The sequence below is a fragment of the Euprymna scolopes genome, chromosome 18 (assembly GCF_053919585.1).
Source record: "Euprymna scolopes isolate OS-2025 chromosome 18, ASM5391958v1, whole genome shotgun sequence".
NCBI classification, from domain to species: Eukaryota; Metazoa; Mollusca; class Cephalopoda; order Sepiida; family Sepiolidae; genus Euprymna; species Euprymna scolopes.
The window spans coordinates 97,504,750-97,520,947 of NC_136499.1; the positions used below are offsets into that span (position 1 = coordinate 97,504,750).

At 30.5% G+C, this 16,198-nt stretch overlaps 1 protein-coding gene across 1 annotated transcript in view; it reads right to left on the bottom strand.

Annotated features, from left to right (window-relative positions):
• Nucleotides 1-14,918, bottom strand: part of LOC145297701 (uncharacterized) — a 246,704-nt gene extending 231,786 nt beyond the window's left edge. Inside the window, exon 1 of the mRNA XM_080143901.1 lies at nt 14,414-14,918. Coding sequence (XP_080000027.1) covers nt 14,414-14,451 — 38 coding nt within the window. The 5' untranslated portion in view covers nt 14,452-14,918. The remainder of the gene's footprint in view (nt 1-14,413) is intronic.
• Nucleotides 14,919-16,198: the final 1,280 nt, after the last annotated feature.

A 16,198-nucleotide genomic window follows, 5' to 3' on the forward strand; every position in this document is an offset into this window, starting at 1 on the left:
TATATATATAACATATATATATATATATATAACATATATATATAACATATATATATAACATATATATATATATAACATATATATATATATAACATATATATATATATAACATATATATATATATAACATATATATATATATATAACATATATATATATATATAACATATATATATATATATAACATATATATATATATATAACATATATATATATATATATATAACATATATATATATATATATAACATATATATATATATATATAACATATATATATATATAACATATATATATATAACATATATATATATATAACATATATATATATATAACATATATATATAACATATATATATATATATAACATATATATATAACATATATAACATATATATATATAACATATATATATATAACATATATATATATAACATATATATATATAACATATATATATATAACATATATATATATAACATATATATAACATATATATAACACATATATATATAACACATATGTATATAACAAATATATATAACATATATATTGATATATTACATATATATATAACATATAAAATATATTTATGAAATATATATGGCGATTAAGCTACACTTAATGCGCGAATTCTGTGGTTGTTTATCTTTTTTATATGGTCCTCTTCTATTCAGGATTTAGTTAGCCAATCAGCTTTCTAGTATCTACTTCGCCCCTTCCTATCAGCCAATGGGCATGCATTTTATCGGACAAAGGATGTGTTTTAAAGCTAGGTTAGTGTTTTTATTTATTTATTTATTATTGTTAGTTTATATATAAATATATATATGCGTACATACATATATCCACATATATATACATATATACATACATACATATGTATTTGATCGTGTATGTATATTTATGTTTATTTAATTTATTTGTTTGTTTTCTATTGTTTTTGTTAGTTTTAGTTTTAAAACTAACAAAAACAATAGAAGATAAACAAATGGGGAAGCATGTAATTTTGGTAACCCTTACCTGTTTTCCTTTTCATGAGACGCCGGAACGTACACTGCCGTTATTTATCTCTTTCTATCTCCTCTTCCTATTTTGTCATATTTTCTCTTTTTTTTTAATTCTTTTACAAGAAACAACTTCTTCTTGACATCTTCAATCTCCTTTCTTTCCTTCTCTTGTTTTTTAATACTAATTTTAATTTAATTTATTTAAATACTAGCTGGGATACCCGGCGTTGCCCGAGTGTTTGTTTCCGGGACGGGGGGGAGTTTTAAACAATTTTATGGTAGGTAACTAGGAAGGATCAAACCCGGAGTCATGAGTAAAAGTAGGAAAATAAAGTGTGAAAAAAAACAAAAAAAAACATCTGCAACGTTAACAGTTCGGCCACCAAGAAAATCCATTGCAGTTGTTTAGGAAAAAAAAAAAAAAAAAAAAAAAAAACGACTACGGTAGGTCGGAGCGAACGTGAAAATATAATGTGAATTGTCCAGCACGCCACAGAGCACTGCAGCTTAGTTTAGTGATTTTAAATAACTTCACATGAAAGAACTACGAAGCCAAACCGGTGTTCTCTTCTCAATTGTTCCTTGTGAACGATCCCCAAACGGTGTTAAGTGGTGGCAGGGGGAGAGGAATTTATTAGAGAGAAAATATTTTACCACTTCCATTGATCTTAACCGATTTTGGCCGTGACTTCTCAGCAGAAAAAGTATAGAAATCTAAGATTATCGAGGAATTTGAGAAATAATAAGCCTATAACACACCTCAGATATTGTTCTGCCGTTTGTGCATATTATATTTGCATGAAATATCTTGATTTTTAATCCTATTAAGGTCAAAATCCGACGGGAAAAATGAGTTCATTATATTTATATAGAGATATATTTATTTTTCCCCATCCTCTTTTTTCTCTCTCCTTCCACTCTTTATCCAATTCTCCCCCCTTGGTTTTTAACACCCATATGCAATCAAAAATCTTTTCTTAAAATTAATTTTTGGCTTAAATCCTCTGACGACATAGACTGGATAATTTGTTTATCCCCTCTATAGAAACAACTTGTAATAATTTAATTAAATACACCCAAGGTTGAAATAATAAACCCCCCATATATATATATATATATATATATATATATATATATATATATACTAGCAGTTCCGCCCGGCTTTGCTCGGACCCTATGTAGTGTTCATAAGGTTATGTGCATATGTATAGATTAAAAAGTGTGAATATCTAAATTAATGCCTTTCTGCATAATAGTCTTCCTTAACAACCATAGAGAAAAGACAGACAGACATTTTCATTTTGATAGATATATTGATAGATAGATGGATAGATTGGATGCAATATATAGTAATGATTTAAAAAGTATATAATAAAACAAACATTCATGCGCCACCACCGAGAATCGAAACCAAAACGTTCAGGTCACGATTTTTTTTACCTCTGCCGTCAATGACTGGGCTATGAAAACATGTTTACTGCAAGGCTAAAAATTAAAACATGAACCAAAACCTACTACATTATGCCTTCGTAATGCCGGCGTTCGACCTTCACCTGGCAAATTTCATTTTTTTTTTTAATGTTCACACTTTTGCACCAATTTTTCCGGGCTAAAACCCAAATATAAAGTTTTGTATGGATTCAAATACCTTATATATGAAGTTTCATGTCTGTAGACCAAAAAACTCTAGGAGGAGTTTGGTAGGCAAAATTTGTTAAACAAAAATATATACGCATACATAAATATATATTGAAACAATTTTGTGTTTACTATAAACATTTTACGCAAATATTATGCAAGTATAAATCATGTAGAATATATGCATGAATATAATTACACGTAATAGTTAACTAAAGATGATTATCCCATTAAAAAACCGAAGCAACTAATAGGGAATTAATTAAAATGAATGTTTAAAAGAATATGCAAATTAGCTAGATCGTTTGGTAGTGAATGCAATTCCAAAACCCATATATAAGAAAATTGTATTTTCTTTTTAAATAAATACAAAAGAGGGGTTTTAATATGAATATCGATACACACAAAAGAAAAACGAATTTATAAGAGTGTATATATATATATATATATATATATATATATATATATTACACACACTCACCGGTTACACATCAGAAACGATAATTTATACAAGAAAAATTGCTAACATAATGTTTTTCATTTTATATGAATAAAAATTTGAACACTGGAGAAGCATAATATTTTTTAACACTTTTGACTGAGGGCATACACTAAGATATTACATAATTTTTAGAAATATAAAGAAAATAACTCATTAACTTTTGTTTTATGGCTATTTCTAATTTAGTGTTTAAAACTTTACTATTTAGTAGAACTTCGGTAGACCAAATTACCCCCACCAACAAAACAGACAAAATATGACTTGTAGTAGTAAAAAAAAAAAAAAAAAAATGCTATTACTCATTCAAAAAGGTGGATTCCATTCATACAATTAAGAATTTGCATAAAAACGATCGACTCATTTCTATTTCTCCCTCCACATAAACTCAGATAGCCGTCTATTATTCCGCGATGCGTTCCACACTGGCGTTTATTCTGCATTTGGTACAGTCTAACCGTCACCCGACTCATGTTTAGACAAGATTAACAGAAGTAGGTCAAATGCGTGTGCACGCACTGCACATTACTAGAGCGGCTATTTTTTTATTATTACATTTTCATCTCAAACAAGGCAGTGCCACTTTGATGTAGAGGGCTACTATCAGGGACATAAGTTGCATGGGGTACTATGTAGGGAGTTGAGCAGCAAGATGTCTGTTTACATTACATTTGAACTTCTGCATGTCAGTACACTTGAAGAAGCGTGAACCCGGAAGTGTGTTCCACAATCTAGCAGTTCTGGGGAAGAAACTATTAGAGAAGAAGGCTTTCTTACATCTGGAGATCGCTACTGTAGAGGGTGGGACTTTGCTGCTTGTCGGGTTTTTCGGGGGTATTTACGTCGAGGGGTCTACTATTAAAATACTTGTAAAATAGGCAGAAGGATGCAACATTTCGTCGATGGGACAGAGGTTGAAGCCTAGATGACAGTCTAGGACCTATCAAGTTGGCGACTCTCTTTTAAACCCTGTCCACGAGTGAGAAACTAGTAGCATATGCACCAGCCTAAATGTAACAACAATATTCCATACATGGGCGATATGCATTATGTTAATTGACATTATACATTATTATGATCGGCCATAGATTTCACAGAAACACTGAAAACTCAAGCCTCGGGTTAAAGATGTCAAATGCGACGTTTCATAAGCAGACTCCTCTTTTTAGTTAAAGCTTGAACTATTCTTTTTCTCAACAAATAGAAAATTGGCAAAGTAGGTCACGCTATCATTACAGCGATCACATTTGTTATCTTTAACCGGTTAAAAATACCAAAGGGTTTCGATAGTTTCCGTGAAACCGATGGTACCGATGGGTGATCATAACGCATAAGGTTTATTAAAATAGATGTTCTCTTGTTCAAGTACTTGCGCACTCTTGTTATTTCTTTTACTAGCTGATGTACCCGGCATTGCCCGATATTAAACGTAACGTTAAATTCTTAAAAAAAAAAAAAAAAAAAAGTAAAAAAGAAAAAAACAGAAAGAAACTAAGACGTGTTCATGCGAGTAATACAAGTTCTTAACAGTTCACTTCTTCTTAGTAAAAAAAAAAAAAAAATACTCGAACTGGTATCGAAACCAAAACCTAAAGACAGCGAGTCCAGTACGATAACCATTAGGCCAGCTTTAAATAAATGTCTTCAAACCTACTTATTCTTTACATAAAGAAATGTCATATGAACGATTTTCGCAGTTATAAAACAGTTGACAAACATAAAAATCCGATGATCCCTCTCCAAGTACCAAATTTTCAATTTTGACTCCTTAGCAAAATGATGAAAACCCAAAAATTTTGATTCCGATTTTCCCAATTCCGATTAATCATATAAAATCTAATGTATATTTAGGCAAATGTTATTAAATAACGATGGATATTTTTGCTTGATGAAACTTTTTTTTTCAATTTTCTGAAATAGTCTATTAAATATGTCGGTCAAATTGGTGCATAAAAATTTCGGGTTTGTATTACTGTACACATAGATTCGAAAAAGTTGTCAAAAAACAAATACATAACAAATAAATGTTATCAAAGGTAAGATAAGTTACTTTTCTACCAAACTGGACACATTTTTCGTGCTTTTATTCAATGTAACATGTTTATTCAGCTCGAAAAACATACCGTGTTTACGATGTGTTGGAAAATTCCAAATGGCGCCCGACACTCTTTAACATGGTAAGTTTGGGAAAAGTTATTATAAATAATAAACTAGACAAAATAATATTAAAAAACACCGAATATATGTCAACTTATGTCACGGTAACATATATTGAGCGAATTTCTAACAGTATTTTGTCTAGTTTATTATTTATAACATCTTTTCCTGAACTTACCGTGTTAAAGAGAGAGTCGGGCGCCATTTTGAATTTTCTAATACATCGGTAAACTCTGTATGCTTTTCGAGCTGAATAAACATGTTACATTGAATAAAAACACGAAAAATATAGCCAGTTAGGTAGAAAAGTAACTTATCTTGCCCTTCATAACATTTATTTGTTATATATTTGTTTTTTTTTGACAACTTTTTCGAATCTATGTCTACAGTAATACAAACCCTACTTATCTTATCATTTTTTTCCAATTCCCTTTATCTCGCAAGTACTTTCGATTTATTAAATTATCAGGCGGTGTTAGTATTGACGTGCTTACAACTATGTCCTTACCATTCAAGTTTAATTCTAATTATTTTTTAAAAATAAGTGTCTGCAATAAGATGCTGCAGTCGAACGTGATCACGAGCAAAATTCAAAAGACTGTTGATTAACGCCAAAGAATTTGTTAATGTTCATTACTACGCTAGATACTTCAAAATTATTCAGAGCTTCTTTGGAATGAAGAACGAAAATAGAAATGCTGCATTTCAATTTAAGCCCGAGGTATCCAATTGTCACGTCGAAATTAGTAACATATCAAATAATGACGAAAAATGATACAGTAAAAAAATTAATTATTAATGAAAATATTTATCGAGTAGATTGCAAGTTATACTTAAACAATAAACAAAATAAACAGGGGAGGTAACTGCAGTCCGTCTTGTTGCATTACCCCTCCTACAATGTTGACAATTAAGTAAGTACTGTTGTTGATCCCCTGAAAAAAGGAGGGTGGACCTGTAAATTCACTATTGTCCGTTCGTCTGTCCGCACTTTTCTCAATAACTACGCCTTGGAATTTTTTTTTAATTTTGTACAAACATCAAACAAGATATGAGTAAAAAAGTAACAAAACGGATTTTCCGGGAAAACTCCGGTTGCCTCCCACCTAGGACTGCCTTTCGAGTTAAAATTGACACTTTTTTGCTTATTAAAAAGAATTTATGTCTTGGATTTTTATAAAACTTTCTAAAAAGTTGTAACTAACTGATTTCTATATAATTTTGTTTGTCTATACTTCGCGATAACTCTTTGGTGTGCCAGGGGCTCTTTTAGGGCTAATAAAAACACTCCATTTTTGGGACTATTTTATCATATTTGTCCAAAATTTTCTGTGTATGTCTATTTAGCAGTTTTGCATGGTGCTGAATGCAAATTTAAATATGTTAAGGACTTGGGGACTTTTGAGGCTAAATGGTGGGGGGGTGATGGACTTTGTAATTTTTTTTTTTTTTTTTTTTTTTTGTATGTTGCAGAACTCAAATTTACATATGTTTAGGTCTAAAACTGCTCCGTTTGTTAATTTTCGCCAGGATTTGACGTCCCCTGGGGACTTTTGAAGCTAAATGCTGAACTTAGTCATTTTTTTTTATGCCTCATTCATTGTGCACTCACGGGGGACCATGCATGCTTGACTTGTTTTACTTAAAAGCACATACTTAAAAAGATCGATTTATCGATTTTCTTAATAAGCACCAAATAACCTTCTATATGCTATGCTTCAAAACCACTTTCTAATTTAACATGGCCACAAAGAAATAAGGGATATCGCTATTATATATATGAATTATAAAGTGATAAAATACAACTTTAAAATAAATCAAACTCTTATAATATTCAGTATAATATTCAGATGATTGCTTTTTCGGCGGCCATTTTTAAACATACGAACTCATACTTTTACTAATGTTTCATTCCAATACCTCCGATCCCCGATTAAAAGATCATTTCTAGCTTGTCTTAAAAAATTATAGACGAACGTCCAGTACTGTGCCCAGAGAAGATACTGTCCTAGAAAAGAGACACAATGCATCAATGTTATTTTAACTATAATACACACTCATTGTTATCAGGAACCTTTACGGGAACATAGTGGCATTCCTCTGGGCCAATCGTTAGGGATTAATTGAGGCGTCCCTTTCCTCTATTTAGGATAGGCATTTATTAACGCTAAAAACAAAGAGAACACAGAGTCTGGGAGATATGGTGTACTTGTGCATTTTAGGTTTGAAAGAGCTTTGCTGCATATTTAGATTGGCACTTACGGCGGAAGTTATATGTAAAGAAAAGTTGATCCGTGCTGAAATAATAACGTTATTATTTAAAAAGCCATTCTTAACATGGAGAGGGGAGGGTGCTTTGTACCTATTCTGTACTTTAACCTTACAAGTGAATAAAAAAAACATATCATAAAACTTTAATTAAACTTGGAAATACGATTTTAAAAAAAAATAGCGCGGATCAGTAAGTGCATTAGCACCGAAAAGTTTGTATGAAGTATGTACCAGTCGCGGAATGAAGATGAAATATTCCAAAATTCACGTAATTTGATCAAGATTTTTTTTTTTTTTTTTCAAGAAAATAAAGTTTTATGACCAAGGGAGTGATAGTGTTTTCGGCGGCCATCTTTAAATCCGATGAAATAAAAATGAGGAGATAACTAAAATTAGAGTTGAGGTGAAATGCAGTCTATTAGTAAAATCGCTAAAAGTTGTAATTTTGATTTTCTTAGTTTTTAATAAAATACTTGATCGATTTACGTAATTTTGAGAATATGACATCTTCTTTATGTAACGAGTACGGACATTGTTTTTTGTTTGCTGTTTTTTTTTTTTTTTTTTTTTTTTTCACATTTTTAAAAATCCAAGGGGAGACAAAGTAGTTCTTAAAGTTTATCACATTTAATGATTAATATATATATATATATATATATATATATATATATATATATATATATATAGAGAGAGAGAGAGAGAGAGAGAGTATATAGAGTGAAAGCAAAATTTAATTTTGTAAAATTTATTTTTTGTAATAAGTAATACAGTTTCATTTATTCATTTCAGAATTCTTTTGAGAAAAACTGTTCATTAAAACTTCGTTTTTAAAAGTCATACATTTTCAAAAGAATTCGTTCTTTCACATGAATACAAAAAAAAAAAAAATGTTGCAACTTATTTCGAAATTACAATTATTTTATAAAAGTTTAAATTTTTTTTTTAACTCAATGAATGTTGAGATATTTTACTTAATTATTAACTAGCGATTGGCGCCCGGCATTGCCCGGTCGTAAAATAGGCTTAAATATATTTTAATTCATGTAGATTTCGTATTTATTATTACAAAACTAATTCGCTACTGAATATTATAATTGTACCTAATATATACTACTGATTTCAAAAGATAAAAAAAAAATGACTTGTTTGCGGCTAGAATCGAAACTGAAACATTTTAGCGCTCCAGCTACATTCCCTACCGCTTGAACTATCGATGGATAAGATTTAAAATTAAAGCACTTCAAACTATGATTGAATTTGCACATGCGCAAAAATAAAAATTATTACAATGAACATTTTGCATTTCAAAATACCGACATATTTCTGTACGCATTATTCACCCATCCAAACAAAAATCTTACTCGTTATAAACCATCCTTGATATAGCATTAATATTTCCTGTTAATTTCAGTGTCATGTGACAAGTACTTGGAACTTTAACAACTTTTAATTGTCTCCCCTTGAAATTCTTCAAAAATGAAAACAAAAAATGTTTCCCCAGTCCTAAAATGCATAAGTGCTGACATGGATTCATGCTCTTTTTTATTAGTATATAGAGTGAAAGCAATCTTATCTATCTTAGTTGGTATGTGAACGTTTATCTCTCTCTCTCTCTATATATATATATATATATATATATATATATATATATATATATATATATATATATATATATATATATATATATATATATATAATGCTTATTATAATAATAATATTATATATAATGCTCCCTGTCTTAGGTTGAGCATTTGGAAAGTGATTACCATTAGCGTATGAAGCGATGCTCTTTGTGGAAACAAATTGAGCTTAGGTACTTTGGACAATGTCAAAATATTGTTAATTCAGTGTCCGCATAACAACAGCCGTATACGGTTAGAGGCTCCGACTGTCATTTGGGCGATCGGGTTTCGATCTGGAGGTAGTTTCTTGTCTAGCCGCACAATATATACATATATATACTAGCAAAAGTACCCGTCGTTGACTGGATTCAGAAACAGCCTACAGAAAATGGAAAAATATAATGAAAAATATGATGAAAAACCCCATAAATATGATGATAAACCCCATAAATTTATTATACCATACCTGTTAGCACTGAAACACTTATCACAATATTCTGTGGATCTATATTAAAAAACATTGTCAAACTTTGTAACATATTTCCATTCTTTGGAGGTCAGGCGCGAACGAACACCCCATAATTTTATTATACCATATTTCTTCAAACTGAAACATAATTATCAAAGTATACTTATAGCAGATAGATATGAAAAGTCTTTATTAAAGTTTGTGCCTATTTCCATTCTATAGAGGCCAGGCGCGAACGCTGACCCCCACAATTTTATTATACCATCCCTATTTAAGTTAAAACATACTTATCAAAGTATTCTTATGTACATCTATATCAAAAATACTTGTAAACGTTGTTTTTTAATTTTTTTATTTTTTTATTTCCGTACTTTGTGAACCAGGCGCGTACGCAGACCCCACAATTTTAATGAATCATCATTATGCCAGATCAAACATAGCCATTCCTGTGTCTCGATACATCTTCTATCATTATATGTGATCAGCTTTCTATAATAGTCAACCATATAGAAGCCTATTCGTGACCAGATACACACACAGACGTTCAGCTTTATATTATAGATATATAACCGATCAGCTGCAATTATGAAGGGAATTAAAAGTATAGAAAAAATTGGAGGCCAGCTGATCGGTTTCGCCCTCACTCTCGTAGAGTTGCGTCGAGGGATTTGTTTATTTATAAAAGCTAGGGAAACCTACTAGGAAAAATTTACGTTTCAAATAAAGTGTACTAACAGGGACACACACGCGCGAGCGCATTACTAGCAGATTATCCGGCGTTGCCCGGTAAGAAACGTAACGTTAAACTCCTTTTAAAAAAATGAAGTAAAAACAAAACAAATAAACAACAACAAAAAAAAAAACGGAAAGAAACTGAAACATGTACACGCGAGTATTATGTATTTTCTAAACAGTTCACCTCTTGTAAGTAAAAAATATACTCGAGCTAAGATCGAAACCGAAACCTTGATAATAGTCAAGTACGATAACTATTAGGTCAGGTTGCCAAGATCTTTAAAAAAGTGTTTTCAAACCTACTCATTCTTAACATATGGAAGCTGTCATGTGAACGATTCGCACAAACAGTTGATAAGTACATAAAAATCTGATGACCCCGCCAAGTACCAATTTTAACTCATTAGCAGCCCCTATTTTTTTTCGAATGAAAACCGATTAAAACGTTTTTCCACATGTCTTAATGCCCTATATTAAGAAAGTTCAAGTCTGTAGATAAAAAATTACTTGACTACATAGGTTGAGAGTTGTCCTCATGCATGCATGCATGCATATTATATATATATATATATATATATATATATATATATATATATACGCGTTTTATTTTTTACTAGCGGGAGTACCCGGCGTTGCCCGAGTGTTTGTTTCCGGGACGGGGGGGGGGAGTTTTAAAAAATGTTATGGTAGGTAAGTAGGAAGGATCAAACCCGGAGTCATGAGTAAAGGTAGGAAAATAAAGTGTGAAAAAAAAAAAAAAAAAAACATCTGCAACGTTAACAGTTCGGCCACCAAGAAAAGTCCATTCCAGTTGTTTAGGAAAAAAAAAAAAAAAAAAAACGACTACGGTAGGTCGGCGCGAACGTGAAAATATAATGTGAATTGTCCAGCACGCTAACCACTACGCCACAGAGCACTGCAGCATAGTTTAGTGATTTTAAATAACTTCACATGAAAGAATTACGAAGCCAAACCGGTGTTCTCTTCTCAACTGTTCCTTGTGAACCATCCCCAAACGGTGTTAAGTGGTGGCAGGGGGAGGAGGAATTTATTAGAGAGAAAATATTTTACCACTTCCATTGATCTTAACCGATTTTGGCCGTGACTTCTCAGCAGAAAAAGTATAGAAATCTAAGATTATCGAGGAATTTGAGAAATAATAAGCCTATAACACACCTCAGATATTGTTCTGCCGTTTGTGCATATTATGTTTGCATGAAATATCTTCATTTTTAATCCTATTAATGTCAAAATCAGACGGGAAAAATGAGTTCATTTTATTTATATAGAGAAGAAGAGAAGAGAAGAGAAGAAGAGAAGAGATTACCGTATCTTTCTGTTAAGTTACATTGTTTCAGCTACCCGACCGTTTTTTGGCCGTCTGTAGCTTCCTCAGACGGCCAAAAGCGACCGGGTAGCTGAAACAATAATGTAACTTAACAGAAAGATACGGTAATAAAAAAATAAAACGCATATTTGCTCTACAACAATATTGAGCACTTTCTTCAGTTTTTATTAATTACCATTTCCACTAAATATATATATATATATATATATATATATATATATATATATAATAAAGCTTCTGTTATTTATACAATTATGGAATCCCCTTTTAATCATGAAAACATGTATATTGCAATTATGAAAGGAAAGTATAGCTTTTTTTTTTTTTTTTTTTTTACAAAGGAGTCACCACTTATCAAGACCCGGGGGCCACTCGAGGATAAGGGTTTATGAGTGTATAGTAGTCAATGGGATAATATCGTAGTAATCGTTAGTGGTGGAAATTTGGTAAATTTGATTACTTAAGAGGATGGCTCGTCAAATACTTGTTTTTTTTTTTTTGTTTTTTTTTAACTTTTTTATTTGGGTTATTTTGTTTTCTATGTTACCGTACGCGCCTCCCTTCCCCCATCTCCAACCACGTCGTTGCCTTGAAACCCAGGAAGGATAAATGAGGGCACTAATGGTAATAGATGTGGTTTACTTATTATAGAGGCATCACAAAATCTGGACAAAAAGGAAGTTCAAACTTTGCGCCAACCATTTGCCCGAAATCTATACCGTTGAAATAGTGAGTTATGGCTCGGTCGGTCGCAGAGTCGAGATAACAGTAAAGTATATTACATCTGCGAGGCTTGGCACACACCCATCCCATAAATGCAGTAGTAAAAAAAAAAAAAATCTCATTCACAATGCTGGTAAAATAAATAAACAAATATAAGCAATCGTAGTATATATGGATTTGTTTATATGGATTTCTGATCATTTAAAATAAAAATGAATGAATCAGTTTGAGGGGTGGGGGGAACAAAAACAAAAACAAAAAAACGCGGCCAAATAGCAAGTTTAGTACTACATACTATTTTGTGTGAAAATTTAGAAAAAGTGTTAGTAGTTACTTACCTTCTTAGTCGGTTAACTTTCATTGAAACAAAAAAAAAAATGTTGCTAGTTAAGATAGAGTTGATAGATCGTTTTTTTTTTAAATACGTTGTTTTAAGCAAAAACAATATATTATCACGTCGAAAATAGTGATATATCCAAATATTACGAAAATTCATCGAGTTGAAAGTTATTTATAGTTAAAAGTAATTTTTACGGAAAATTGTGTAAAATTGCATTTTTCTTATACGTTATAAAGTAGACAGCAAGAGTCTACACACAGGGGACATAATCAGGAACCAATATTTTAGATTACTTGTTCATAACTTCATGGCAGCAATATTTGTTGTCCATAGCGATAGACTTTATCTTACTAAAAACACAATAGCAGTTGTTTTAATCGATGAAGTTTCGTATTTTTTTTATTTATATATCAATATTTTCAACATGGCAAGTAAGTACGTAATATTGTTTTTGCTTGAAACAACATATTTAAAAAATCGATTTGTTGACTATCTTAACAAGTAAAAAAAATGTGAAAGGTTATAAATTTTGGTATTTCTTAAATGAGTCGTATTTATTAAAAAAAATAAAATAAAAAATAAAATACACGGTAACTAATATCTTTCAAAACTTATTTTTTAATCGGTACTAGTGCAGAGAGTGATCCGGACGTAGATAATAACGTTATTATTTAAAAAGCCATTCTTAACATGGGGAGGGGAGGGTGTTTTGTATCTATTCTATACTTCAACTTTACAATTGAATAATAAAAAAAAACACATAAAACTTTAATTAAACTTGGAAATACGATTTAAAAAATAGCGCGGATCACTCTCTGTACTAGTACCTTTTAATCTTTTGTGAAATAAAATTTATGGTTACGGTAACGATTGTGCACTGGATTTCAGTTCCAGATACGGTAGGCGAGATGACGGTGTCAAGACAGAAAGGGTCCCTTGCCAAGGTTATCTTCCTCTTAGATTATGGAGAAATTTGTGAACAATATCATTTTTACAACAGTACTCGGAGAATATAAGAGTACTTATGCATCTATTACTGCGCTGAATTAATAACGTCATTGGGATGAAATATATTTTCATTATACCATTTTATTAAAAAGACATTTTGAAAAAAAAAAAAAAAAAAAAAAAAAAAAGGGAAGACCAATTCGTTTACTTAAAAAAAAAAAAAATAAAGATTTACATTTTTAATCGGAAAAATATTTGTAGACATTTTGTTAAAGTTATAATATTCCTAAAAAAAAAAAAAAAAAAAAAAAAAAAAAAAAAACTTGATTTTCGAATGTAAATTTTAATGGGACCCCTTTCTACCTTCACACCGTCTTCCCGTTTGCGAAGCAAGCAGTAACCGGAACTGAGACCCAGTACACAATTTTTACTATAATCAAATTTCATCACTCAGCAGTAAATAAAAATAAAAACAACAAAAGAATAACAAATGATATTACGTCACGTAAGAAGGAGAAATACACACGGGAAATCTTAAACTTGTTTGATGTTAAATTATTAGAACATTTTAAAGAAGGGGAGGGAATAAACGGGAAGTATGGAAACCGTAATTAAAATGAATGAATGTTAATTATAAAAAAAAGGAACAACATACCTGACCAAAAGAACAATCCATAGAGGGTATCCAGCCATGTCCAAGTTAAATAGGAAAAATCTTTAATTTTCTCATTCAGTTAAATAAAACATAAATTAATAAAAAAAATAAAATAAATTTTGACAATAATTTTTTTTCCAGATCCAACTCCCCAAGAAAAATTATAGATATATATTTCTCAAAAAAAAAAAAAAAAAAAAAAAGAATTAAATATTAAAAATTAAACTTTACTTAAAGTAATTTCCACGCGCGTGCGTGCGTATATATGTGCACTTTTTTCTTTAAATTAAAATATATATAATAAAAACACACACAATTTTTTTTGTTGTTTTTTGCTCCAGGTAATAATTATATAGAACTAAAGATATTTTTCTTTTTTTATTTATTTTTTTCGTTTTATATATTTCTTTTAGTTTGTTGTTTTTGTATTTTTTTTTTTTTTTTTTTAGATCTATAGTTCCGTGGATGTCAGGTCCAACGCGTATTTGTGCCGAAAAAGAACTTCATTGTATAAAGTCGAAGAAGAACTTTTAAATAAACATTCGAAGACTATCAGCAGCAGCTGCGTTTCATGGGAAGCGAGTAGCGGTCAGAGTAAAAGCGTCGCCTCCTTCCAATTCTCAGAGCCGCCCCCTTTCTTTATCAATGAACGGGACAAGGGGGTGAAGAAAGAGAAGAGTAGTTAGAAATGGGAGGGGGCAAAGAAAGTTTTCTGGCAATAAATCATAGTGGTTGTAAAACAATCCCCATTCAACACGATTTAAATACTACTCGCGTCTACAGACTCTTAATCGCATTTCAACATTGTGTTGTAGAAATTGGTCTGGTAACAGTTAGAATAAGGCTAAATTTTTCCAGAAACCTATAAATACTATTGAAGTTTTTCCTTCGATTTCGACTGCGATCACTGGGAGCAATTATCGTTTAAGTTCGTAAATTTAAATTCTCGTTTTGTTGTATTCTTTTGAAACACAAGTAGTGTCGAGTGTTAAAGAAAAATAGTCATCTTTGGAGTCTCGATAATCCCTCAAAAATCGAAAATTAAACAAGATACTAATCCACCCAATAAATGTAATCGTGAAAAGAATGTCCGTAAACTGATTCCTTAAAATAAATGTTGGCACTTCTACACTATTGGGACGAAATTTCGGAAATCGTAATACTGAATTTCACATTTGGAAAAAAAAAAAAAAAAAAAAAAAAGAAATGGTATCTACGTATTCCTCGCATTTTTAAGATAATTATATCCCAAAATTACGAAAATCGATAAGGTAGAAAATTATTTATTAAAGAAAATAAAAAATAAAAATTGTATGAAAACGATCGTAAGACACAGGAGAGTTCAAAAAGGAGGTAATTTTCCGTTTTGATTTAAACAAGATGGCGGCAATTTTTCACCTGCTAACACGATTAAAGTTTTTTTTTTAATAATGCAGTATTATTCAGGTAATTTCGATGCATAATTTGGAAACAACCATGGTAACTTATTAGAATTGATTAAAAAAAAAAAAATCAATTGAAACCATTGTTTTTTTTTTTAATCTAAAAACTCCATTTATCGACTACAAAATCTCGTCCCAATTCTGTAGAAGTGCGTAAATGTTTATGTACATATTAAAAAAATTTGATTTATAGAAAGATTTTTGCAGAAAAGAAATTAATATTGAAAATAAAATATTAAAAAAAAAAATAATGCAGCAAAATTAATTCCATAAACCGAAAAGAAAATGAATGAATGTTTACTTAACATAGTTTTAACAATATGATTTTTTTACATATTATCTC